Raw genomic sequence first — 21,537 nt, 5'->3', positions numbered from 1 at the left:
TCATTCTCATTCAATTCATAACATCCCGGTTCTTCAAGACCAGCGAGTAGTCAGTCATCCCACGGACAAAATCAAACCTGGGCTCATCAGACGGGCAGTCAACTCGACCGTCACCACTACCACACCACTAGCAGCAGTTTCGACTCCGGTCACGACGACGGTTTTGGTATCAACTGTCACGAACGACCAGGGAACACCCATCTCGACCGTGACTGCGACGACCGTGATTTACAATCATGATTCTACTGCTGTTGCACTTCAGTTACAGACTACGGCTGCTGTAAGCAATATCGCTCACTCTACTAAAGCAAGTCTATCGTTAGTGCTAGGAATATGTGTTGTTGCATTAATAATTTAAACCATATCTACATCATCTCTACTCGCAATTTGCACGCCCAATCCCTTCGCGACCCTCACAAACTTGATCAGCCCAATCCCACCGTAATCCTGACTCCAGGCCCGGACAGCCTTCACGTTGTCTCTGTCAGTCAGGTCCGGGACGTAGAATCCGGACGCAAACTCGGCCACTTCAAAGTCGCGCCGGGTCTGTAAACTGTCCTGTCGGCCTGAACTCGGTCGCCCTGGCCGCCGAGTGCTCTTCAGCTGGTCCAGCTCGGCATCGTCTCGCGCAATGAACTCACTCACGAACTCTTCAATCTCGTCGACTCCAAACACGTCTTTATCGCTTGAATCGACTTTGGCTCGTAGAAACTTTAGTCGCAATACTATAAAGTTAGCATACCCTAGCACTACTAAAGCATACTCTAGCACTACTAGTAGAGCATACATACACTGAACGTCACGAGCCATTTCCCGCTCGACTCTTCGTTTATTCATCTTGGTTTCACGCAAAGTGGCCTTGTTAAGCTGCTTGAACTTCCGGGCCTTTGGATGCACTGCGCCTTTCTTGATCTTCTGCTCAACTTTTCGAAGCGACTTTGTAATTGGCATGTCTTTCTTAGATTATATATATATATATTATACAGACTATTTATTGTATCGTTATGAGAGTAGTAGGAGTAGGAGTAGGAGCAGGAGCAGAAGTATGGGTTGGGAGAACTTTTCGGTGCGGCTCAGGGGCTTAAGTTCCTCGGCGGTCGTTCAAAGTAAACAATCCAAACACATCGATGGGCATAACAGGTACGTTTCGGTATTTTGTGTTTAAACAATCTAACATTTAGGTCTTTTACCGCTTCTTAAGTCAATTCAACAGCCAATTCACATTAAAGAGTTCGCCGGGCAAGTTGTCGCGGTTGACGGGTACGTCTGGCTGCACCGCGGTGCCATCTCGTGCGCGGTCGAGCTGGCGTTGAACAGGCCGACAAGCAAGTACGTCGAGTACGCTATGCGCAGGGTCAGGATGCTGCAGCACTACGGCGTGCATCCGTACGTCGTGCTTGATGGCGCGTATTTGCCTTCCAAAGCGCACACCGAGACCTCTCGTCGCAAAGCACGACACGACGCGCTAGGGGTTGCGGTAGAGATGTACAAGACCGGGCAAAACAAGACTCGCGCGTTTGAGTACTTTCAGAAAGCGATTGACGTGACGCCCGCAATGGCGGGAAAATTCATAAATGCACTCGAGGCCGCTGGCGTGCCGTACGTGGTTGCACCTTACGAAGCAGACGCGCAGCTGGCGTATCTCGAGAAACGCGGCCTTGTGTCCGCCGTCATCTCTGAAGACTCGGACTTGCTTGTGTTTGGCTGCAAAACACTGCTGACAAAGTTGACAGACTACGGCGACTGTGTCGCGATACGACGAGACAGGTTCAGCCAAGTCACCCAGCTCGACTTGTCGTCCTTCACAGACACCATGTTTCGGCATATGGCCATCTTTGCCGGGTGTGACTACAGCCCCGGGATCCCGAACGTCGGACTTAAAAGGGCGCACGCGTATCTGAAGCGGTACCGCACGCCGGACAGAGCACTGCATATGATGGCGCTCGACGGCAAAATCGCGGTCCCACCAGAGTTCAAGACCCAGTTTGACCGTGCGGATAAAACGTTCTTGTACCAGCGAGTGTACGACCCTGTGCGCAAGAAAATCGTGCACCTGATTGAACCGGATATCCGGCTCTCTCAAGAGACGGATTACCATATTGGCCCTGCTCTCTCTCCCGAGACCGCGACTGGGATTGCGACCGGACATCTCGACCCAGTCACAAAACTTCCTCTGCTGTCGATTTCGGTGAAAAAGCCGGCGCAGGTAAGTACCAAGACAGAGTCAATTACAAACTACTTTAAGCGACAAACGCCATTAACCGATGTGACAAACAAAAACTGGGTCGCAGAGCTGCAGAAGGTCGAGACGCCGTTTGGCGCAGTGTTGCGTGGGCAAGACGTTGTAAGCAAGAGGTTGAAACGGATGGATGATGGCGAAGCGTTTGGGCAGAGTAAGTTCTTCCAGCGCAGTGTGAAGCGTGAGAACGATCCCGGGGTGTATGACAGGACTGAGTACACCCAGCAAGATACGCGAGATACGCGAGATACGCAAGAGCAAGATACGCAAGAGCAAGACACGCAAGAGCAGGAGCAAGAAACGGATGAGACGCAAGAGCAAGAAACAGAGGAAACAAAAACGAGGCAAGAGCAAGATACGGAGGAGACGCAGAACAGGCAAGAGACGGAGACACAATCGTCACACGCGCACTCAATCCCATTCTCACAGACGCGGTCATTCTCATTCATGTCGTCTATCTCACGTCCCACCAGCCCACTGCCGCCTGCTTTCTTCGCTCCCAAACGCAGCTCCGACTGCTCGTCCTTACTTTCTGGCAACAGGTTTGTCCGATTCAGTGCGAACTACGACAAATGACCGCGCAGCAGTCTCATGACTACGTCAAATGATGAAAGATACAGATTTAGCAAGAGCAGACTAATGTATGAAACCACACTTAATCGCACAGCCATTTATTATAAAACACATAAAAAACCCACTCCCGTTCACGCTACTCTCATCATCATCCGACATGTGTCGTCACACGGCATACTTCCGTGTCCACTCCCTTGCGGTGGCTTCATACTTGGCCCGATCAGATTTATACACATGTGCAATCTCCGGCACAAGTGGATCGTCTGGGTTCGGGTCTGTCAGCATCGAGCAGATCGACAGCAGTACTTTGGAAATCGTCAGCGCAGGAGACCATTGGTCGCGCAATATGTCTAAACAGATACTGCCGTTTGAGTTGATGTTGGGATGATAAATTCTCGTCGTGAACGAGACCTGTTCGTCAGCCTTTGCTTCCACTTAATAATAATAAAATACGCACCTTTGGAGGCTTGAATGGGTAATCTGTAGGGAAATGGATTGAGAGAAAGAAAACACCGCCAGAATAAGGCGAATCACCCTAGAAACATGTGAATAACAACATCGTCGTTGCCATGACAACGTCACTTACAGGTCCCATTATAGTTGCTTGCCAATGGAAAAGGTCTTCACCGATTGGACCAGCAGAGCATGAGGAGGGCGGGTCCCTTTAGTTGTCAGTATCGTGACTCTCCTTACATAATCAGATACGTACCGTCCAAGATCTGATAATTCTTTGCTGATTCTCTTTAAAGCCATTCTTCTTATTTATTTATTTATTTATTATTTTTTCTTCTAAACCGCGTCGAAAGTGAGAGAAATGAAATGATTTGATAAGCAAAAGATTGTTAGCGAAAGAAAGAAAGCGACGTGAGAGTCGATTCCGGAGGCGAAAATGGTACAGGGTTAGGGCAGGTGTTATTATCTGCGTAAGTGTCTAAACGTGTGCATGATACGTACTATGCTATACCAATTTATATATACTATGCTACTATGCTATACTATTATGATATATAATATGCTATAGAATATGTTATAGAATAGTTAGAATACGCAGAATACGCGTAGAATAGACTACAACCCATCAAAATCATCATCATCACCAATATCACCCTCCTGAATCTCAGATGCAAGTCTAAATGTTAGTAAATTCATACAAAACAGTACAAGCACTTACTCCTTCTCTCGCTCTCGTGCCTCTTCGACATTCTTAAGTTCAATCCGGTGTTGGTTCATGGGATATCTCATGGCCTTGACACTTTCGTTATGCAATCCAATGCAAAACTTAATTCGTTCATGGAACGCGGCGTTTGGTTCAGATGTAGAGTACACGTCCAACACCTCTTTCGACTGCATAAACCCGTTCTCGTGATCAATCGTGGCCTCAATCACGCTGTCCCGGATCGCTTTCGCAACAATGTACTCTGCGCTTTCTTCGGAATCTAAATGTAACCGAATGCAAATGTCGCGTAGAGAAATCTTGGAATACGAAAGCGACATCATTCTAATACCGGTCTTAATGACATTCTGACGCAAACGCAAAATCAGCATGTACGTCCCGTCCTTCTTGAACGTCGCCCCGTATTTCTCGATCGTTTCTGAAAATTGCGGCACATGCCCGACTCTGACAGACTTGACCAGATCCATGTACGGCTCCAGTGCGTTTCCGTAGACCTTTTCACGAAACAGCTGGCGTTCGGGAATATCACCCATCAACAACTCGATAATTATCTTCAATTTCTGGACCGACTGCAAAAACCCAGTCGCGTACGACGTCTGCGGAGCCTTACGGCTGGCGCCAATCAAATCCTCGTTTGCACCAAAGTAGTCCAACTGGATCGCCTTGATCCGGCCAGAATAATACATGTATCGCGCAACGACGGACGATGACGCGGTCGCAGGAAAGTCGGACTTGAGCACCAGCTGATGCGCTTGAGAAATGGCTTGCGTGCTGAGATAGTTTCTCAACAGCAGCGTGGTCAGCATCGCCCTGGTCTCTGTATCATGACGCAACGTCGACGTTCTCAGCACAGCCAGCAGCAATGGTCTGATCTCGACTGTTTGATGCGTGAGCTCCTTTGCATGCGCATAGTAAAAGTACATCTTGGCCGCAAGTGCATCGAGTGTCCGTCTGTTATACGTCCTCAAGATCGCAACGCACTCGTCACTGAACGCACTCAAACTACCAAAATCACGCTGATCAAGCAAATAGACCTGAGTCAAAAGCAACATGTAAACATCAATCTCAGGCAACACCTCGGTCTCGTCCTGATCAACTTCCATCGGGACCACCTGTTTGCCGATATACTTACAAATCACACCCGCAGTCTTGCTCCCACTCGGATACGCAGCCTCGACCGCGCTCAACAACACGTCCGCACTCAACCGCCGTCGCAACGTGCCCAGTCCACGCAACACCCGCAGCGAAAACCGCGGCTCAAAGTTGGTAGCGGCGTGCTCGAGAAACCCAAAGTTCTGCTTGATGTCAGATAAAACGAGTGACGCGATCTCGTCTGGCATAGTCGACTCTCCGACGTCGACCATTTTCTCGTCTTTGATTTCTACTTTGGCTGACATTGGTGATGATGTTGTGTGAAGGAGCGTGAGAACATTCAAGATCACAAATTACACAAGACCCTTAATCACTAATACAAGACCCTTGGAATTACAAGACACGATATATTGGGCCTTTGTTTACATGTCTACGCGCACTACTACGCGCACATGGAGGGAATACTGTACTCAATAACAGAATCCGCACACTCGTTATCGTCACTCGACTTCTCACGGCCGACGCATTTTACGAACGCAGCTTTGCGTCGGCAGCAAGTTACGTCACTGATTCGCGATGCAGACACAGACGAGACCAAAGTGTTGACGCTTGATCGGTCGAATCATGTGGTGTTACGAAGCGGCGAAGGCATGACGCAGACGAAACCGAGTGCGGATGAAGATGGTATTGCGATATGTGCAGAATTGGAACGACTGGTCAAGATTTAGTGAGTGCATGTATACAGTTATAAGAGACGAACTAATTATTAGTCCTGCTGCGGCAGAAGTAGCAGGCAGAGTGGAGTATTATAAAGAACGAGTACGAGTGCTTGAAGAGAGTGTAGAGAAGTATGAGAGGGTCATTGAAGAACAACGACAGAAGTTAGAGGAACTGCATCAGGGTTATGATGAATATGAGTCGGTTGAGAGTGTGGAGAATGAAATCAAGCGAATAGAGGAGATGATTAATATGTACAATAAAACTAATTGACCTTTGAATGGAACTCGACAGTATTAAGCACAGTCTTGACCTCTTTCTTTGCCGCTTCTTCTTTCTTTGCGTCTGATATTCTCTGTAGATACCCCAAATATAAGGTGACCTCTGCAATCAACACGATGGCACAGGCAAACATGGTCAGTAGTAACCGTTTGCCAACGTCTAAACTAGCAGCGGCCCAAGACCAGACTGCAAATCCAACAGACGCGACTGAGAATAGAACGTTCACGATTACCGAGATTTGGTTCTTGAGCTCCTTTCTATCGAATCCTTCCATGACAGAGTACGATTCTGAAGGTAAAGCGGAAGCAATCATTGATTGGTATTCTTGTTCCTGAAGTCTTGTTCGTAAAATGTTCATTCTTTTATCGTATTCAGGATCCTTTCATTAGTATAGTTCAGTTTAATATAAACTACTCACATGTTTCTTCTCTGGTTTAGGTGGAATATACACTTCTGTGCCTTCTAATAATGACGATAATGACACATTCAAGTCAATTGAAAGCTTTGTGAGTAAATTATGTGTAATATATTCCTGATTAGGAAATGTTGAATTGTATTTTGAATTGAACAATTCAATCTTTTGTTTGATTCTATCCGTTTTAGTCAATTTCATGTTTGTTTGAAGCCGACACGCTTTGCCAGTGCATTATATGATTGTATTATGTAATGCATTATGTAATGCATTATGTAATGTATTATGCAATGTATTATGCAATGAATGTATTATGTAATGCACTATGTAATGCGCTATGACTATAAACAAACCAAACTCCAACCCAATGAGCAAATAAACAATTAACAGATGAACAAATAACAAATTACTTCTCTTCCTTCTCCTTCTCCTTCGTCAAATAACTATACGGCCCAGTCCTAACCGTCTGCGAATGAGGTCTTAACATCCGTCGAGGACTAGTTCCGTACCCAACAGACGGACTCGTACCATATCCAGCCGGCATCACGACCGTGTCGTCCTCATTCAGTAGCATCGGAGTCACCGGCCCCACAGGCGACCCAACTGGCAAAATGTATGGCGTCCCATCTGCACTAACCGCGGTCGAGAACTGCTGCGGCATCGGCATGGCGACCTTCATCTGCGCATTCCGCTGCTGCTGCTGTTGCTGCTTGAACTGCGCCGTCCGTGTGATTGATATCGCGGTAGTAGGCCCGAGTAATGGAGATGTAGAACATGGTGATGAAGATGCGAGTAGAAGAGGTGACGGCTGCTGGGATAGACTAGGCGAAACAGGGTTGAATGGAGGCGAATGCATCGGTGTCGGGTTTGTTGATCGTGCGACTAAAAGTGGTGATCTTCTTGGTGAGGGCATTTGTGCATTTGTTTTAAGATGTTGAATGATTTTGCCACATCACCATGAAATTGCTACTAAAGTATTGTAATTACGAGGGTTTAGTGTCAATGTTTTTTACACTAGTAAAGGGTCTAGTGTCGATATTCCTATTTGGCATTCTCATCGCAGTCATTCACACCAACCGCAATGAACTACGCTCCACGCACATTCCGTGAATTCACGGCGTTAAAAGACATTTTGTACGGCAGCGATGACTCGCCTACCACTGAACCAGCACGCGAGTCTCGCGAATCGCACATCACAGACAAGTTACTCGAGCGCTTATTCGCAGCAGCTTTACCATCGACCGATCCCGGTCCAATGTCGAAGTCGGTTTCTGACCGGATCCAGGGCCAGAAAAACAAACCGCCGTTTAGCGTACCGGTGATGGCTCGTAACTTCTCACGCCTGAACGCAAGAGTCGGCGTCGTGTTTGCGTTCCAGTATAAAGTCATTCGGATCCTGGCGTGGTCCGACCCAACACACACGTTCTCGGTCCTCGCGGTGTACTCGTTTTTGTGTCTGTATCCACATCTGTTTATTCTTCTTCCTGTCGCCGCGATTGTGCTCGGGATCATGGTCCCAGCCTATGTCACAAGACATCCTCCCGCCCCGTCGCCTTTACCAGCGTTTCCTGTCCCAGCAGACGGACCTCCACTAGCGGCCCCTGTCGAGCTCAAGCCCGTTCCCGAGCTGTCGCGTGACTTTTTAATGAACATGCGTGACATTCAAAATACAATGGACGACTTTGCCCGCGCGTATGACAAGATCGTTGGCGCGTTCACCCGGCCGACAAACTTCAACGATGAAGCGTACTCGTCCGCGGTATACGTCACGCTAGTCGCGTTCAGCGCGATCGCATTGGTCGTGTCTGCGTTCGTGCCATGGAAACTCATATTTTTGGTCTCAGGCTGGCTGGTCGTGTCGGTCGGACATCCGAAAACACGGCGCGTGATGAAGTCGTCGCATGACATCTACATGTCTCCGCACGAGAAGAAACTGGCGTCGTTGTTTGAGAATCTAGTCAAGTCCGACATCGTGCTCGACCAACCTCCCGAGACAAGAACGGTCGAGATTTTTGAACTACAACGCCAGAAAAACACAGAACTAGACGAATGGGATGACTGGGTGTTTAGCTGCTCGCCATACGAACCTTTAAACACAGACAGGATATCCCACCGGCGTCCACTCGGTGTCTCGTTCATTGATGAGGTCCTCCCGCCTGTAGGATGGAAGTTCACGGCCGAGTCAGGCTGGAAACTGGATCTTCGGCCGCATGAATGGGTTGCGAACCGCAGTGTGGTCGCGGTCGAGGTAGATTCGAACTCGAAATGGGTCTACGATAAACCTGATTTGCATCGTGGAGAATGGAGAAGACGGCGTTGGGTTAGGTTATGTGAACGGCAACAAGTGACTGAGTTTGTATAATAATATCTATATTTATTTATCTAATACTTGCCGTTTGTTTATGCCAAACGTCTTACAGTCTATTTCAAAGACTGATATCGACACGAGACCCATATACGTATCAGCAACTTTGACACCAAACCCTTGTTATTACATTGACACAGTGCGGCGCGCATCGCGCACCGTAGAGTCTCACTCATTCACCACACAAAACATGAGCAAGTTCTCGTCCTTTAGCGCTCAATTATCACGACCAGATAGGTTCGTAAACAGACAGATAGATCAAGATGAGTACTCGACCGACTTCTCGCCGGAGTCCTTCACCAAACGACTCGACAGCTACCCGTCCGCCTTCGCGACTGACTCACCGTTACTCCCACCCACACCTGCGGTTCCACACCGCCCGCTCGACGCAAACAAAGGGTACCCTCTTCCGACCGAATGTTTCCCAGAAATAGACTGGGTTGCGGAGTACGCTGCGGGAAGCAACTATTCGACCATTCTGGTCCCGCCTGAACCTGTCGCCGCGCGCGAGCCAGCCAGGCCGGTGGTCCAGGCCACAGTCGGGGAACCTAAACCGCCAAGTGTGAGTAATTCGCTGGTGCAGACCGATGTTGACGGAGACGATTCGATGTTTTGGTACAAGTCTACGACAAGGTTTGCGTCGCCGCAAGATGACTGGGATTATGAACGGTTGCGACAGAGGATCCGAGCTTATACCACGCCGTCTGCGACTAAAGCTGATGAGCTGGTGGTCGATGTGAATGAAACGGTCAGACAGACTACGGTAAGGAGACTGCAGGCGTTACTGGTCCAGTTGACAGCGCCGCCGGTCGAGAACGAAATTGTTAGTGAGAAACAACCGGCTCATGGAAACATTCTTGCAGGAGACGATGTTGATGTTGTACGGTTACGTGAGGTTATTGAGACGTTAAGTCGACCTGCGTTAAAGTTGTTTGAAATGGATTGAATTTATTGTACAAAAAGAAGTTTTATTGTCATCCGCATTAGGGCCAAAATGTAGACTCAGGCACGTCGAGCTGCGCATACGCAAACCCAGGCCCAGTGTTGGCAACTCCTTTATTCTCAGGCACTCCGTCAGTATAATTTCCATCGAACCCGATCCCGTAAGAGTCAATAAACCACTTCATGCTATCCAGTTCTGCAATCGCGGTCCCCCCAAACCCGGACTCGAAAATCCCGTCATCCGCAAGCACAGCGGTGTCGACCACTTCGTCTGGTGGCACACTACTACTGGCCCCCGCAGCCCCCAGCGCCAACTCTGCCCGACGCTTGTTCAGTTCAGGCTCGATCTTGGTGCATAACCCCATCAGCGCAGCAGAGTACTTGTTGGACAAGTGCAGCTCATCCGGAGACGACTCGTGCATGGTCATGGCTAGTGACCGGATTGTCGCGACCAGGTCCGTCTGTCGGTCTTCCGGTGGGTCGCGGTCGAGAGCAAGTACTTTTGCCAGGAAAATGGCCGCGTGCACGGCGCGAACAAACCACTGGATCGGCGCCCATTGTAAGGAATGAAGCTCCGCGGTTCGTTGCATCACGGCAATGCATTGTTGTGCGGCTTGAGTCGCATATAGAACGTATACTTCTGCTATTGACTCGTCCACTTGGCGATGTCCGGGTGGCGAAAGCGCGAGCGAGTAGATGTATAACTCGGTGTAGTGGAACTCAAACAGCAGTGCCTCACGTTGGACGCCAGGGTTGGCAAATAAGGCTTGGTACTTTGAGTTCCATGCAGTTAATTTCGACCGGAAGTATTTCAGCAGCGGTAAATAATTGTCTGAATCAAGAATCTTCTGCATTGACCCGGGAGACGAGTACAGACTCTGATGCGCAAACGACAGGATTCGAAGAATATCTAGTTTTGCATTATCCAAGCTCGAGAACGTCACCAACGGCGTCTCTTGGAACGAGTAACTAAGCATGCTTGGCCTGCCGAGTCGCAGCGCAAGCGTAATGTCGGCATAGTAACACGCGATACAAATCTCGCGCCACTTGGCAAACAAGTTCATATCTTGCGCCAGTCGGATCGCAACACCAATCATCATCCACGCCATGCGATCACTCCGTCTCGCGGCCGCGAATCCGCCAAACCCACCGCCACCCTCGGGTCCTTTCCCGTCCTCGTCATTCGACGGCATGTCGGTGGGGTTTGCATAGTCACCGTTGCGGTAGTGAATCGACCGCGGGTTCCACTGCGATAGCACCAGAAAGGCCAGCACGGTCGCGAGTGAGATGGAGGATGCCTCGGCCCACACAGTTTGTGAGATCAGTGACTCGCCGTATACCCAGATTGTGTAATGCACGTGTTTTGACCGAGGGGACGAGCCTTCCTTGGCCGTTGTTGGGTCGAATGACGGGTCAGGAAGACTACAGTATCGAGACGCAATAGAGAGAATGGTGACGAGCAGCATGGGATGAGCTGCCAGATTAGCAAGAGATTGGAGTCCTCTAGGAATATAAGGGTAAAAAGGATGCAACGTGTCAAAAAAGAACTTGACCAGAATCGCAATTTCATCTTCCGTAATCAAACCTTTTTGGACCGGCACAAAACTAGACAACTTTGCAGTCTTAAACGTCCATCGTGATTCTCTTGACTTTGCAGTTCTTCTACCTCCAGTAACGACGCCTTCATCACTTTTTCCTTCAGCAGTATCAGCCACGTGAGCCAAGATGTTTAAAGCATCAGCTGTAGTATTTAATCCTCTGTCTTTAAACAGACTCCCAGTTAACTTCTTCTTCTCACCATCGTCATTATCGTCATCAACATCATCATCGTCTTCATCATCGTCATTCGAAACAGAAACAGAAACAGACCTGAACCTAAGCTTTTCCACTTTGCCCGCTCTTACATTCTTCGCTCCACCTCTTCTACTAGGCACAAATTCACATTTATGTCCTTCCCTTTTACACCTTGCACAAGGAGGATCAGAAGGATGTTCGAGAGATCCCAAATCACATCTGACCTTTCTCTCGCGACAATGCAGACATGCTTTATAAGATCTTCTAAATGGGAAAGCTGTGTTCGACATTTACGCGTGTTAATGACTTTGACTCTATGTAGAATTTGAACTTCGGCATAAGATTTGCCAAAGCCGTTGAAAGCCGACTATCATCACGTGATTTAAAAACAGATCTACAGCGAGAAATGTGATTTGTGACTTAATATAATTGTGATTTGTGATCGTGACCGTGATTTGTGTAACATATCAGAATCAAGGGCACACGGCATCAGTCCTAATCCGGATAGAGTTTCTGCGCTAAATTAAATTTAAAGTTTCGCTAAATGCTTGAAACGGAGAATTTAAAAAGAGACACTAGACTTTATTAACCCTAATTATACAATATCCACACCACGTTTATTTATGATTCGGAACTAGACCGACTTGACCTATCTAATAATAATAAATCATCATGACATGTAGTACTAGAAGGAGAAGTAGTAGTAATAGTAGTATGAGCCGCAATGGCCTGATGATTATCATGTCGTCTAGACCGTCTCAACCGTCTTAATCGGCCTTGCATTAAGTAGTACGCCCCACGACGGACTATCACTTCTAATAACGGTCGATCGTAACCGTAAAGGTCCCGTGTCTGTCTATAGATCTCATCAATCATTCTTCGACGGTCTTTTTCTTCAGTATCACGAATCCAAGTCCGTTCTCCAAGTGGAAATCCTTGATCTTGTAAAATTGATAAAATGTGCTGTTCGCGCGTACGAGCCTCGTCTGGATCATGACCAAGTCCCATTCTTGCATGTAGATCAGGTAATGGAATTCTCGATTCGCTTTGTTTCCTCGGAGCACGAGGTCTAGGTTCTGATGGTCTATAGACTGGTATTGAAGGAGAACTCATTGGTGTTGACAATTCACTTGAAGAAGATGTTGAATCTGGTGATAACTTGACGCGTTTATGTTTAAATGCTGATAAGTCTAAACCGAATGAATCAGGTATAAATGACGGTGATATGTCATTATATATTTTTGGCCTTTCCCATTAGATCATTGTCCCTTTATCCTATAATTACAATACATACATTGGATTATCCAAATCAAAAAATGATTGATCCACTGATAGTAGCGAATTCGAGGAATCCAAATCAAGAAAGAATGAAGGTAAATCATCATTTGGAGTAATTGGCGAACTCACGTAATCGTCGAAACAAACGTATTCCATTTTGTATTTGTTTCAATCGAAGTAAATGAGAGAGTAATTTGGAAAGCAATTTAAAGAGACGAAGTTAGAATAAGGAAATCGAGGCCAATTTAAAGTATTAAACGTGTCTATTCGCGTATGTATAATAATCAGAGACAGGGTAACTATTACCCTGTCGTATATTTCACAACTACTCATTCCAATTAATGTGATTTGTGACTATTTATTTTATTCTTCTTTTGGTAATAAAATACGTTTATTCAACGTTGTGTGATATCTACTATGTCTATGTGTCTATATATATATATATTATATACTATATACTATATACTATATGCTATATACTATATATATACATATATACATATATATATATGCATCATACACTCACTCACTCACTCACAACTAACTATACTGATAGCTACTACCCTAATTCAAATTCGTAATTTTATCGCGGCTGAACCGTTATATGTTATTTCACATCATCGCCCTAACGCCAAATAAAACAAAAAAACAAAAAAAAACAAAAAAAAAAAAAAAAGAAATGACACTAAAAATAATAAAAATAAAAATTATGTCAGCTCGCCTGTCCGTTGGTAATCCCGGTCAAGTTCCTTTACAAGAATCTCACGATAACATCGTAATCTCATCACATCAACCCTTAATCCTTCAATCCGTTTCGCAACGTTTCTTGCAGCAATCACAACGCCCTCTCGTGTTCTTGGTAAAATTGGTGTCAGCACACTGAAATGCTTAGCCGTTCGATATAAATCCTCGAGCCGCTCACTCGCTTCAAATAACTTTTGCTCAAGCAGTCCAACCCAATTCTCTAACGCCACGCACCGACCAGCTCTAGTCTCCGGCTTAACTTTACTGATTTGTACCCCCACCTCCTCTTCTTTTTCACTTTCCACCGGATCAGGTAACCCTGTATCTTCTATAATTTGTACGCCAGCACTAGTTAATGCGGCACTGTAGTTCAACTTGGAAATCCAATCATTCATCTCACTGTCCGACTCAGCGACAAAAACGTCTTGTCCACCATCTTGGCTCACAACAACAAACACGTTTTGCCGCCTAGTGAAACTCAAGTCCAGCAATGCAATTGAATTCTTTGTCAGAATTGTTTCATCGGCTTGAAATACCTGAATCACGCGCGGAAATTTACCGCCCTGGTCAGTCCCAACCTGATCTATTAAACCTCGTACCCAGTTCACGTCTTTAAATAGGTACATCCTCGTTAACGAAAGCACGACCCCACACCGATGCCACTGTGCCTTCCCGGACCGCCTTTTTTTGCGGTCAAGTATCATTAACATCCCGAGTCTAACTACCTTCACATACTCACTCCCATTCCCGCTTCCTCGCCCGGGCAGTATTTCGAGCACCGGCCCGGTCGCAAACTGTCCCTGCAGCACATTGACGTCGAACTGCGGCGCAGTCCCAACATATGAGTACGGATTCTCGGACTTTAGAATATCAGACAAATCCGGTCGTAGCTCACGTATGCGCCTTTCCGCAATCAAGCTGTATGGATCAATCAAAACGCCGGCCTTGCTGCTAAGCGAGAAACTGTCACGGGATTTCATCGTCGGCAAATCCCCGTCTTCATTCTCATGCGCGAACATGGCGTACGTGATGTTATCATAGAAATACTCCAAAATCTCACTTGGAACTCCATCCACTCGCGTGTTGCGAACGTACTCGACTCGCTGCATTTTATGCTTGTTGCTTTTATTAAACGCATCGGTGTGTAATATCATGAGTGAAAACGAAATCACGTAAGCTTGATCCTTGTCAACAAAAATCTCCGGATTGCAGTACTGGTACCGCTCGGCAAACGCGTCAAGAACCCTGTCAATCTGCTGGCTCTCTTTCGGGAGTTGTACCACGTAGAGAAATTTCCGCAGAGACATGTCGATTGGCTCGTCGGTAAATTCAAACCGCGTACAAAACGCTTTGAGCACGGTCTCATGAAAATTGTCGTTTGATTTCGCAAGTAGAAAAGGAATATACTTTTGACTGACCAGACCTTCAAGCCGGTCAAGATACTCTCCTATCTGTTCGTCTTCTTTGTGATCCGGTAATTGTGAATCCAGCAACGCAAGCGGCAACTCCTGTCGTTTTGGCGCTGTCTGTAACTCACTCACGTTGGCCTCGCTTCCTGGTCGTAGTTTGAGTGATAATAACGATGTCAGGCTAGAAATTTGGTGTAGTTGTGCGTTGAATTGTGATGGTAAATCGCGTTTTATCCGCCTGTCGTTGTCGAGTGATGATAATGTCTGGCTCCGAGGTCGACTGACTCTCGTGGCAGTACCAGACGCACTTGCGGACGTTGTCGTAGCAGAAAGCCGAGATGCATTTGAGAATGATCGTGCGATTGGTGAAGACGCGCCTAAATGTTAGCTTATTCAGTATCGCACAGCACAAGACGTACCTGACGGCAACTCAGAACTACTTCGTGAAGATGCATTGTACGTTGAATTAGTCGCAAACAAAGCCGACGTGACGCGCTTCTTCAGCTTTGCAAGATTTTTGTAATTTGATAGCGACGACGAACTAGAAGACGGCGTAGGCGACTGAGATCTTGCCGGCGTCGAGCTCGTTGTCAACGTCCGAGGCGATACCGGCACAGATAGCGGGAACTTGGTCTCTAGCACGTCGTTCTCACTCAAAGAGCTCATTAACGATCTCGGCCGGCGCGAAAGTGCAACGATTTCAGGCGAATTCGGCCGCGAAATGTCATCGTGCAGCGGATGCTCTGGCTCCTCAAAAGTGACCCTGGATCGCGACAAGTCAAGCACATTCCGGCGCTGAAACGAAAACCCGTGATGCCGATGTAGTCTTTTAATCTGCCGCACATTCGACGACGACACATGCAACGCCGTCGAATCCTGTGGTATGGTTTCAAGTGTTCGTGCTCGTCTCCTGCTCAGCGACGGTTTTTTGTGTTTAAAATTCAGCGTCAACCCGTCGTCCTTCTCCGTTGGCGTCGCACTGCCATCACTGCCTGTAGTCGAAACACTCGACCGCCGAAGCCGTGAAAAAAAAGACGACGTCTGCGAACTGGTGCTGTCAACCGAGTGCGAACGTGAAAACACACTCAGTGAACCAGAATGCGACCTGTCCCGGCCTCGAGAAATCGCGGACTGCGAATTGACACTCGGAGGACGCGAGTTCGGACGCGAGCCCGGTCGTGATTCAGATTGAGGCATTGCCATCACATTATTTTTCCACGGGGTCGTGATGGTCGTGAAGTTGTAACCGAGGAGGACGTGCGGCGTTCTACTACTAAATCGCACAAGACTACTTAATACGCTCTATTTACACCCAATTACCTAATAAACTCATCAACATGGCTCCAAACCCAATCGCACTCAAGCCCAGTAATGCAAGAGTAGTACTAGACTCGTGAAGTTCACCGTGAATCCATTCTTCAGCTAGTAATTCAACTAAACTGACCCACAACAGAATCCCAGCTGATAATGAGTTCAGTGTCCCAATTGCCCAAAGAGCAACTGGTGATGAATCTCCAGCGTAGTTAGACCGCACTAAAATGCCAATTACCATGCCAATCGGGGTAATGAGACAGAAATACGTGCATAAAGTGTATCGTTTGGCGACCGACAGTGACGACACATCAATAATACGTGTACCCAATGCCATACCTTCAAACACCTGATGGAAAACAACAACAACAAACAACGACTTAAACGTAGACTCTCGCGTGACCGACAACGTCAACCCAATCAATATCGAATGAAACGCGATCCCGCTCTCAAGAACATACAAACTCAGTCTATCAATTGAATTCGTCATCTCGGCACTCAATTCATCGTCTTGTCCACTCTCAATCTCAAAAAATGCATGTCCATGCGTGTGATTATGCGTCTCGGGATGCCCATCTCCATGAAAATGAGCATGTCCATCTCCAACATGGTGGTGGCTATGCCCAACCACCCTCAACACAACATCATTATCATCATCACTCCCACTTGCAATCAACGGCTCGCTCTCAGGCTGTTTCACGACTTCGGCTTTCGCTTTCTTGATCCGGTCAGATACGACTCTGTGCCCGACATTCTCAATCAGAAACGTCGCAAGCACACCAATCATCGCAATCGCACCCGGCCAAGCATCGTACTTCAACTCGCCTATACATGGACTGGCAAATGCTTCAAACGCATCGGGCAGTAAGTGAATGAACGCAGTAGCAACAATCACTCCGGCGCCAAACTGCTTCACAATCACCATCACATAATCAGCATGATCGCTCTTGAATGTCCCGCTGGTCACGGCTTTTTGAATGAATACTGGTAGAAACACAGCACACGCAGATGCAAGCAGAACAGCAAACACTGATCCAATCCTTGTTTCCAAATTGTACTCACCCCGGTCCTCAATCATGCACTCCATGCCGCTCTCATCGTTTACTGCACCTTCGCGGTCATATTATACCGTAGGGTTAGGTTATATTCTACTAGCTAACAATACAAGACTACACTTCTAGCGACATCTAGTGATCTAGAGATCTAGTGATCTAGTGACGGTTAAGATGATAATCACTGCCATGACTAGGCGGCGCAGGACTGATTGGTCGACTGCGATCATTGTTAGGATCCTTCAATGCAATCAACTGTCGAGACCGGAACGTCTCATAATGAACTTGCGACGTGGTATCGACCAGCTCATGTAAATGTGTTCGAGTCAAGAAGTTCCTCAACGAGATGAACTCGCAGTGGTTCTCATTCTCAACTATTCATTAGTAGGTTCGTACACACTACCAAGTAAACATACCATTAATCAATCCCCATCTACTCTTCCTGCCTCTCACGATCTTGCCCCCATCAACAACAATATCCTTCTCTGACCCAACCACAGCAAACGGAATCATGTTCTGTCATTAGCACATAGTCAGAAACAACACATCGCAAACAAACTCACTCTAATATGCGCATTCATGGCCCGTTCGTCTTCATCTAATAATTCTGAATCAAACGGAAACATCTTCAAATGATGAGTTGCAAACTCCTGCTTGATCCTGTTCTTAAACCCAGCTTGCTCTTCTACAGTCAACGCGTCTGACTTTGCAATCACAGGCACAACGTTGCACAACTCCATCAACTTTTTCAACACAATCAAATCAATCGGTTTCAATCTATTCTTAGTCCAGTCCTAAACCACCTATACACAGAATACTCACGAATGACCAGTAGGCTGAATAAAAAACAACACACAGTGAACTCTTGTATCAGGAATATACTTCTCCCGATTAGGTGTCAACTCCTTCCGCAGATAATTCGAGTGCTGGTCCTTGATATACTTCACGATAGGATCCCAACATCTCTCATTATTGACCTTATCACCATATCCAGGCGTATCAATAATATTCAAGTGTAATCTCACATTGTTCTCCACAATCACTACTCAATCAGCCCTGATCCCTCCCTCTCTTCTCACGTTATCCACATACCATGCGACACATTCTGAATCTCTGTCGTCTGTCTGATAGGCTCAGTCGGTGCCATTCTACCTTTACTTTCAAGCAAATGCGACGCAAAGATCGTGTTAATCAATGTCGACTTGCCTAGTCCAGTTTGTCCTGCTAATCAGCCCCTTTCCTCTATTCTCACCATTCATTATTGACATACCGACACACATGATATTCAACTGAAACCCTCTCTTCAATAACTTCTTCTCAATCTGCGCCGGAATCGAGTCAAACCCGACGTACGATCGTGGCTGAACGGTCTCTGTTGTTGCCATTGTTGTTGTTGTTGTTGTTCGCTCAGAGCATCGTTTGACGCGTCTAAATTGAAATAGACAAAGGAGCAAGTCACACCTTTACGCGCTTATGCAGCTTACACATATTAAGGGTATTGTACATATGATTCTAGTCGTCAACGCAAATTATTCTTCCTCGGCGCATACAACAATAATGACATCACGAAACCTCCTCACTCTTTCGCTCTGGACTCCGCTAACTCGACTGAGTCCACTCGCGACCGCATTTCCAACACTTGCCTCATCACTTTGGCACACGTTGCCCGGCCTGTCTGTCACTCCACAAGAAACAAGAATATCGCTCCGGGTCAGACTCCCGCTCGGTCTACCAGACTTCGGCATCGTCCTGGCTGTGCCAAAGAAGAAAACGTCCCTCACAAAACGAAGGAAGAGACGGTATTTACCTACAGATAAACATGTCAAACCAGTGCAGTCACTGACTGAATGCCCTTCATGTGGAAGAGTCAAACGTGCGCATACGGTCTGTGGACCATGTCATGATGAAATCAGACAAGTCTGGCAGAGCGAACATACCCCAAAACAGGACAAGCCAGACGTGCCAGAGTCAATCGACAGTCAGTTCCTCGAAGCACTCACAAAGAAACCGACTTCTGTGCCTACAAAAGGTGACTGGCTTAGAGGAATACGGAAAGAAGAAAACAACACAAGCAAGATCCCGATGTTTGAATGGAAATTGCTTCACGATAAGAAAAATACAAATTGAATTGTAAATAGTCATGTAATATACATAATCTACTCCGAATACATCTGATAGTCATACTCCACCACACTTCCAAATACCAAATTACACCGCGACGGATACAACGTCTTAACAATCTTCTCCTGCCCCAGCTTCAACAAATTCAAATTCAACAAATACTGAATCGGTTTCCAGTTTACGTATTGCCCCGAGTTAGGACTGCCCCTGCTTATAAACTGATACCACCGTTCCTGCACCTCGGCCGACAACGCGATCTGCGCACTCGTCACACTCGCAACATCATATGTCCCAAACAAAACCTCAAGATCGGCCTGGTGACAAACGTACCCGGGCCCACACAACGTAAGCCCGGCAGTCGCAGGATACTCAATCCCGTTCTCCATCTCGTAAATGTACACCTTCTGTCCCATTTTCGTCCAGAACTTGACCGCGTTCCGCTGCACCGCACACGTCCAGTAAAACAGCTTGGCTACAAACGCGGCCTCGTGCCGCGTCGCGTCTGGATCCGCGAAGTTAGGCACGAACTGTAGTGACGCAACAATCAGCGCGGCACGCACGGTGCTCATGAACTGCTGCAGCACGAATGGGTAGTACGTCACCGGCACCGCGGTTGGCAGCGCGGACTCAACAATCGCGTTGGCTTCGTCCGCAACAGTACCAATCAGCAGCGGCACCTTCACAGGCAAATCCCCGTCAGAGACATACTGCGCAAAATCCTTCTTGATTAACACGTCGTCAATCACGGGACTGAACGGCTGCGCGTAGTTCACGGCCGGATTCGTCGCGTGACCGTTCGCAATCACAACTGCCTGGGCTTCCAGGATTGCTTCGGCGGGTAACCCACGCATGCACGCAATGTCACTACACCCGGTCACGTTCGCCATCATGGCCCCAATCACGCCGACAGAAGTCGACCGCTTGTTGAATCCGAACCCGATTGGGTCCGACATTGAAATAACTCGATTGAACAGTCCCTTGCCTTTCTTGCTCGACAACACACCCCGTATCAGTGTCGCGCCTGAACTCTGGCCGGCTAACGTGACCCGTTTCTTGTCTCCGTCGAAACCTTTTCAGTTAGCCTGCCCTATCCCCTGCACACACGACATACGATGAATATTCTTCTTGACCCACTTCAACGCCAGCAAAGCGTCTTTAATTGCAAAGTTGGTATTCGTGCCATCATCGTACAGCCCAAACGCACCAAGACGATACTGTATAGTCACGATAACCATGTTTTTTGCATTGGCCAGTTTGGCGCCATCAATTACCGGGTCGGAAATTCCTCCAAGATAAAAAGACCCACCATGGACCCACACCATGACTGGCAACTTCTCGTGCTTCATACTTGATTTCGGGCGAAACACGTTAAGAAATAAACAGTCTTCAGATTGCACGCCAGAATACTGCAAACAGCTAGGCGGCGGAGTCGTCGCAGAGTATAACGTACTCTCGTCAGGCACAAACGGCACAGGGTCTGCGAACCGTAACGCATCGACCGGGGGCTCAGCGTACCTGATTCCGAGAAAATGCACACCGTCCTGGTCTTCAACACCAGAATACTTCCCAGTCGTGGTTTCAACCACACATCTCCCAGTACAGTTACAAGCCAGCGACATCGCAGCCACTACACGCAACAGCACAATCACAAGCAACCCTTTCAACATTTGTCTCTCCTATTTTTATTGTCTCTCAAGCCAGATCTCAGGGGATATATATATACCAGTCAATACTAAGCCATGCAGGAGCCTGTTCATAGTAAAATTAAAACCGCGTGGATTCCACGTGCAACTTTAAATCGTCTGGTCTCATATCGCTTATTTTCCAGTGATTACAGAGTAACATCGAAATTAGTATTAAACAGATCAGAATTCACCAGTAATTAATAACATAGACAGACCAGTACTATAGCAGTAACAGAATAACAAGCAAACACATACAAGAATGAGGCTGCAGAGTACGGAGCCGTTCTGGAAGTGTTGAAACTTGCCTTTTCAAGAGTTCAATGCTCCTTTGACCAGCAGAAGCCTCA

At 47.2% G+C, this 21,537-nt stretch overlaps 15 protein-coding genes across 15 annotated transcripts; 5 read left to right on the top strand and 10 right to left on the bottom strand.

Moving 5' to 3' along the window:
- Positions 1-319: 319 nt before the first annotated feature.
- On the bottom strand, positions 320-1,014 carry V1512DRAFT_257772 (uncharacterized protein). Its single transcript, XM_066915298.1, has 2 exons — positions 792-1,014; positions 320-725 (listed from the first exon to the last, which is right to left on the bottom strand). The coding sequence occupies exons 1-2, from the start codon at positions 949-951 to the stop codon at positions 355-357; spliced, it is 531 nt and encodes a 176-aa protein (XP_066773462.1). The 5' UTR covers positions 952-1,014; the 3' UTR covers positions 320-354.
- A 94-nt stretch (positions 1,015-1,108) lies between these two features.
- V1512DRAFT_273944 (PIN domain-like protein) lies at positions 1,109-2,908 on the top strand. Its single transcript, XM_066917752.1, has 2 exons — positions 1,109-1,140; positions 1,182-2,908. Exons 1-2 carry the CDS (start codon positions 1,128-1,130, stop codon positions 2,813-2,815), a joined length of 1,647 nt encoding a protein of 548 aa, XP_066773461.1. The 5' UTR covers positions 1,109-1,127; the 3' UTR covers positions 2,816-2,908.
- Positions 2,848-3,650, bottom strand: V1512DRAFT_257770 (ubiquitin-conjugating enzyme/RWD-like protein). The gene is made up of 4 exons (XM_066915297.1): positions 3,522-3,650; positions 3,399-3,474; positions 3,270-3,347; positions 2,848-3,223 (listed from the first exon to the last, which is right to left on the bottom strand). The coding sequence occupies exons 1-4, from the start codon at positions 3,563-3,565 to the stop codon at positions 2,978-2,980; spliced, it is 444 nt and encodes a 147-aa protein (XP_066773460.1). The 5' UTR covers positions 3,566-3,650; the 3' UTR covers positions 2,848-2,977.
- A 113-nt stretch (positions 3,651-3,763) lies between these two features.
- On the bottom strand, positions 3,764-5,399 carry V1512DRAFT_233554 (proteasome regulatory subunit C-terminal-domain-containing protein). Its single transcript, XM_066914039.1, has 2 exons — positions 3,984-5,399; positions 3,764-3,941 (listed from the first exon to the last, which is right to left on the bottom strand). The coding sequence occupies exons 1-2, from the start codon at positions 5,381-5,383 to the stop codon at positions 3,881-3,883; spliced, it is 1,461 nt and encodes a 486-aa protein (XP_066773459.1). The 5' UTR covers positions 5,384-5,399; the 3' UTR covers positions 3,764-3,880.
- Positions 5,400-5,530: 131 nt separating this feature from the next.
- Positions 5,531-5,806, top strand: V1512DRAFT_245551 (uncharacterized protein; the record flags this gene model as incomplete). The annotated part of the gene is made up of 1 exon (XM_066914378.1): positions 5,531-5,806. One exon carries the CDS (start codon positions 5,531-5,533, stop codon positions 5,804-5,806), a length of 276 nt encoding a protein of 91 aa, XP_066773458.1.
- A 254-nt stretch (positions 5,807-6,060) lies between these two features.
- Positions 6,061-6,690, bottom strand: V1512DRAFT_269577 (endoplasmic reticulum-based factor for assembly of V-ATPase-domain-containing protein; the record flags this gene model as incomplete). The annotated part of the gene is made up of 2 exons (XM_066917578.1): positions 6,061-6,456; positions 6,496-6,690. 2 exons carry the CDS (start codon positions 6,688-6,690, stop codon positions 6,061-6,063), a joined length of 591 nt encoding a protein of 196 aa, XP_066773457.1.
- Positions 6,691-7,570: 880 nt separating this feature from the next.
- V1512DRAFT_245548 (Peroxin/Dysferlin domain-containing protein) lies at positions 7,571-8,851 on the top strand (the record flags this gene model as incomplete). Its single annotated transcript, XM_066914377.1, has 1 exon — positions 7,571-8,851. The coding sequence occupies one exon, from the start codon at positions 7,571-7,573 to the stop codon at positions 8,849-8,851; it is 1,281 nt and encodes a 426-aa protein (XP_066773456.1).
- A 182-nt stretch (positions 8,852-9,033) lies between these two features.
- Positions 9,034-9,834, top strand: V1512DRAFT_257764 (uncharacterized protein). The gene has a single exon (XM_066915296.1). The coding sequence runs from the start codon at positions 9,045-9,047 to the stop codon at positions 9,798-9,800; it is 756 nt and encodes a 251-aa protein (XP_066773455.1). The 5' UTR covers positions 9,034-9,044; the 3' UTR covers positions 9,801-9,834.
- On the bottom strand, positions 9,780-11,936 carry V1512DRAFT_257763 (uncharacterized protein). Its single transcript, XM_066915295.1, has one exon. It carries the CDS (start codon positions 11,878-11,880, stop codon positions 9,838-9,840), a length of 2,043 nt encoding a protein of 680 aa, XP_066773454.1. The 5' UTR covers positions 11,881-11,936; the 3' UTR covers positions 9,780-9,837.
- A 215-nt stretch (positions 11,937-12,151) lies between these two features.
- V1512DRAFT_257762 (uncharacterized protein) lies at positions 12,152-13,099 on the bottom strand. Its single transcript, XM_066915294.1, has 2 exons — positions 12,885-13,099; positions 12,152-12,836 (listed from the first exon to the last, which is right to left on the bottom strand). The coding sequence occupies exons 1-2, from the start codon at positions 13,022-13,024 to the stop codon at positions 12,212-12,214; spliced, it is 765 nt and encodes a 254-aa protein (XP_066773453.1). The 5' UTR covers positions 13,025-13,099; the 3' UTR covers positions 12,152-12,211.
- A 476-nt stretch (positions 13,100-13,575) lies between these two features.
- On the bottom strand, positions 13,576-15,687 carry V1512DRAFT_203184 (uncharacterized protein; the record flags this gene model as incomplete). Its single annotated transcript, XM_066913284.1, has 2 exons — positions 13,576-15,398; positions 15,432-15,687. 2 exons carry the CDS (start codon positions 15,685-15,687, stop codon positions 13,576-13,578), a joined length of 2,079 nt encoding a protein of 692 aa, XP_066773452.1.
- A 617-nt stretch (positions 15,688-16,304) lies between these two features.
- On the bottom strand, positions 16,305-17,421 carry V1512DRAFT_257758 (Zinc/iron permease; the record flags this gene model as incomplete). The annotated part of the gene is made up of 1 exon (XM_066915293.1): positions 16,305-17,421. A coding segment is annotated over one exon (1,094 nt), but the record flags the coding sequence as incomplete, so codon positions are not given.
- Positions 17,422-17,430: 9 nt separating this feature from the next.
- On the bottom strand, positions 17,431-18,804 carry V1512DRAFT_273932 (Septin-type guanine nucleotide-binding (G) domain-containing protein). Its single transcript, XM_066917751.1, has 6 exons — positions 18,655-18,804; positions 18,477-18,605; positions 18,207-18,426; positions 17,948-18,161; positions 17,801-17,900; positions 17,431-17,758 (listed from the first exon to the last, which is right to left on the bottom strand). The coding sequence occupies exons 1-6, from the start codon at positions 18,767-18,769 to the stop codon at positions 17,544-17,546; spliced, it is 993 nt and encodes a 330-aa protein (XP_066773450.1). The 5' UTR covers positions 18,770-18,804; the 3' UTR covers positions 17,431-17,543.
- A 132-nt stretch (positions 18,805-18,936) lies between these two features.
- Positions 18,937-19,560, top strand: V1512DRAFT_257755 (mitochondrial 54S ribosomal protein bL32m). The gene has a single exon (XM_066915292.1). The coding sequence runs from the start codon at positions 18,942-18,944 to the stop codon at positions 19,509-19,511; it is 570 nt and encodes a 189-aa protein (XP_066773449.1). The 5' UTR covers positions 18,937-18,941; the 3' UTR covers positions 19,512-19,560.
- On the bottom strand, positions 19,486-21,504 carry V1512DRAFT_289231 (Carboxylesterase). The gene is made up of 2 exons (XM_066918168.1): positions 20,617-21,504; positions 19,486-20,574 (listed from the first exon to the last, which is right to left on the bottom strand). Exons 1-2 carry the CDS (start codon positions 21,170-21,172, stop codon positions 19,541-19,543), a joined length of 1,590 nt encoding a protein of 529 aa, XP_066773448.1. The 5' UTR covers positions 21,173-21,504; the 3' UTR covers positions 19,486-19,540.
- Positions 21,505-21,537: the final 33 nt, after the last annotated feature.

This window comes from Lipomyces arxii (assembly GCF_038497795.1).
Source record: "Lipomyces arxii strain Phaff 12-163 unplaced genomic scaffold V1512scaffold_2, whole genome shotgun sequence".
NCBI lineage: Eukaryota > Fungi > Ascomycota > Lipomycetes > Lipomycetales > Lipomycetaceae > Lipomyces > Lipomyces arxii.
The sequence above is the reverse complement of the archived record's forward strand: the minus strand, read 5'-3'. Positions and strand labels throughout refer to the sequence as shown.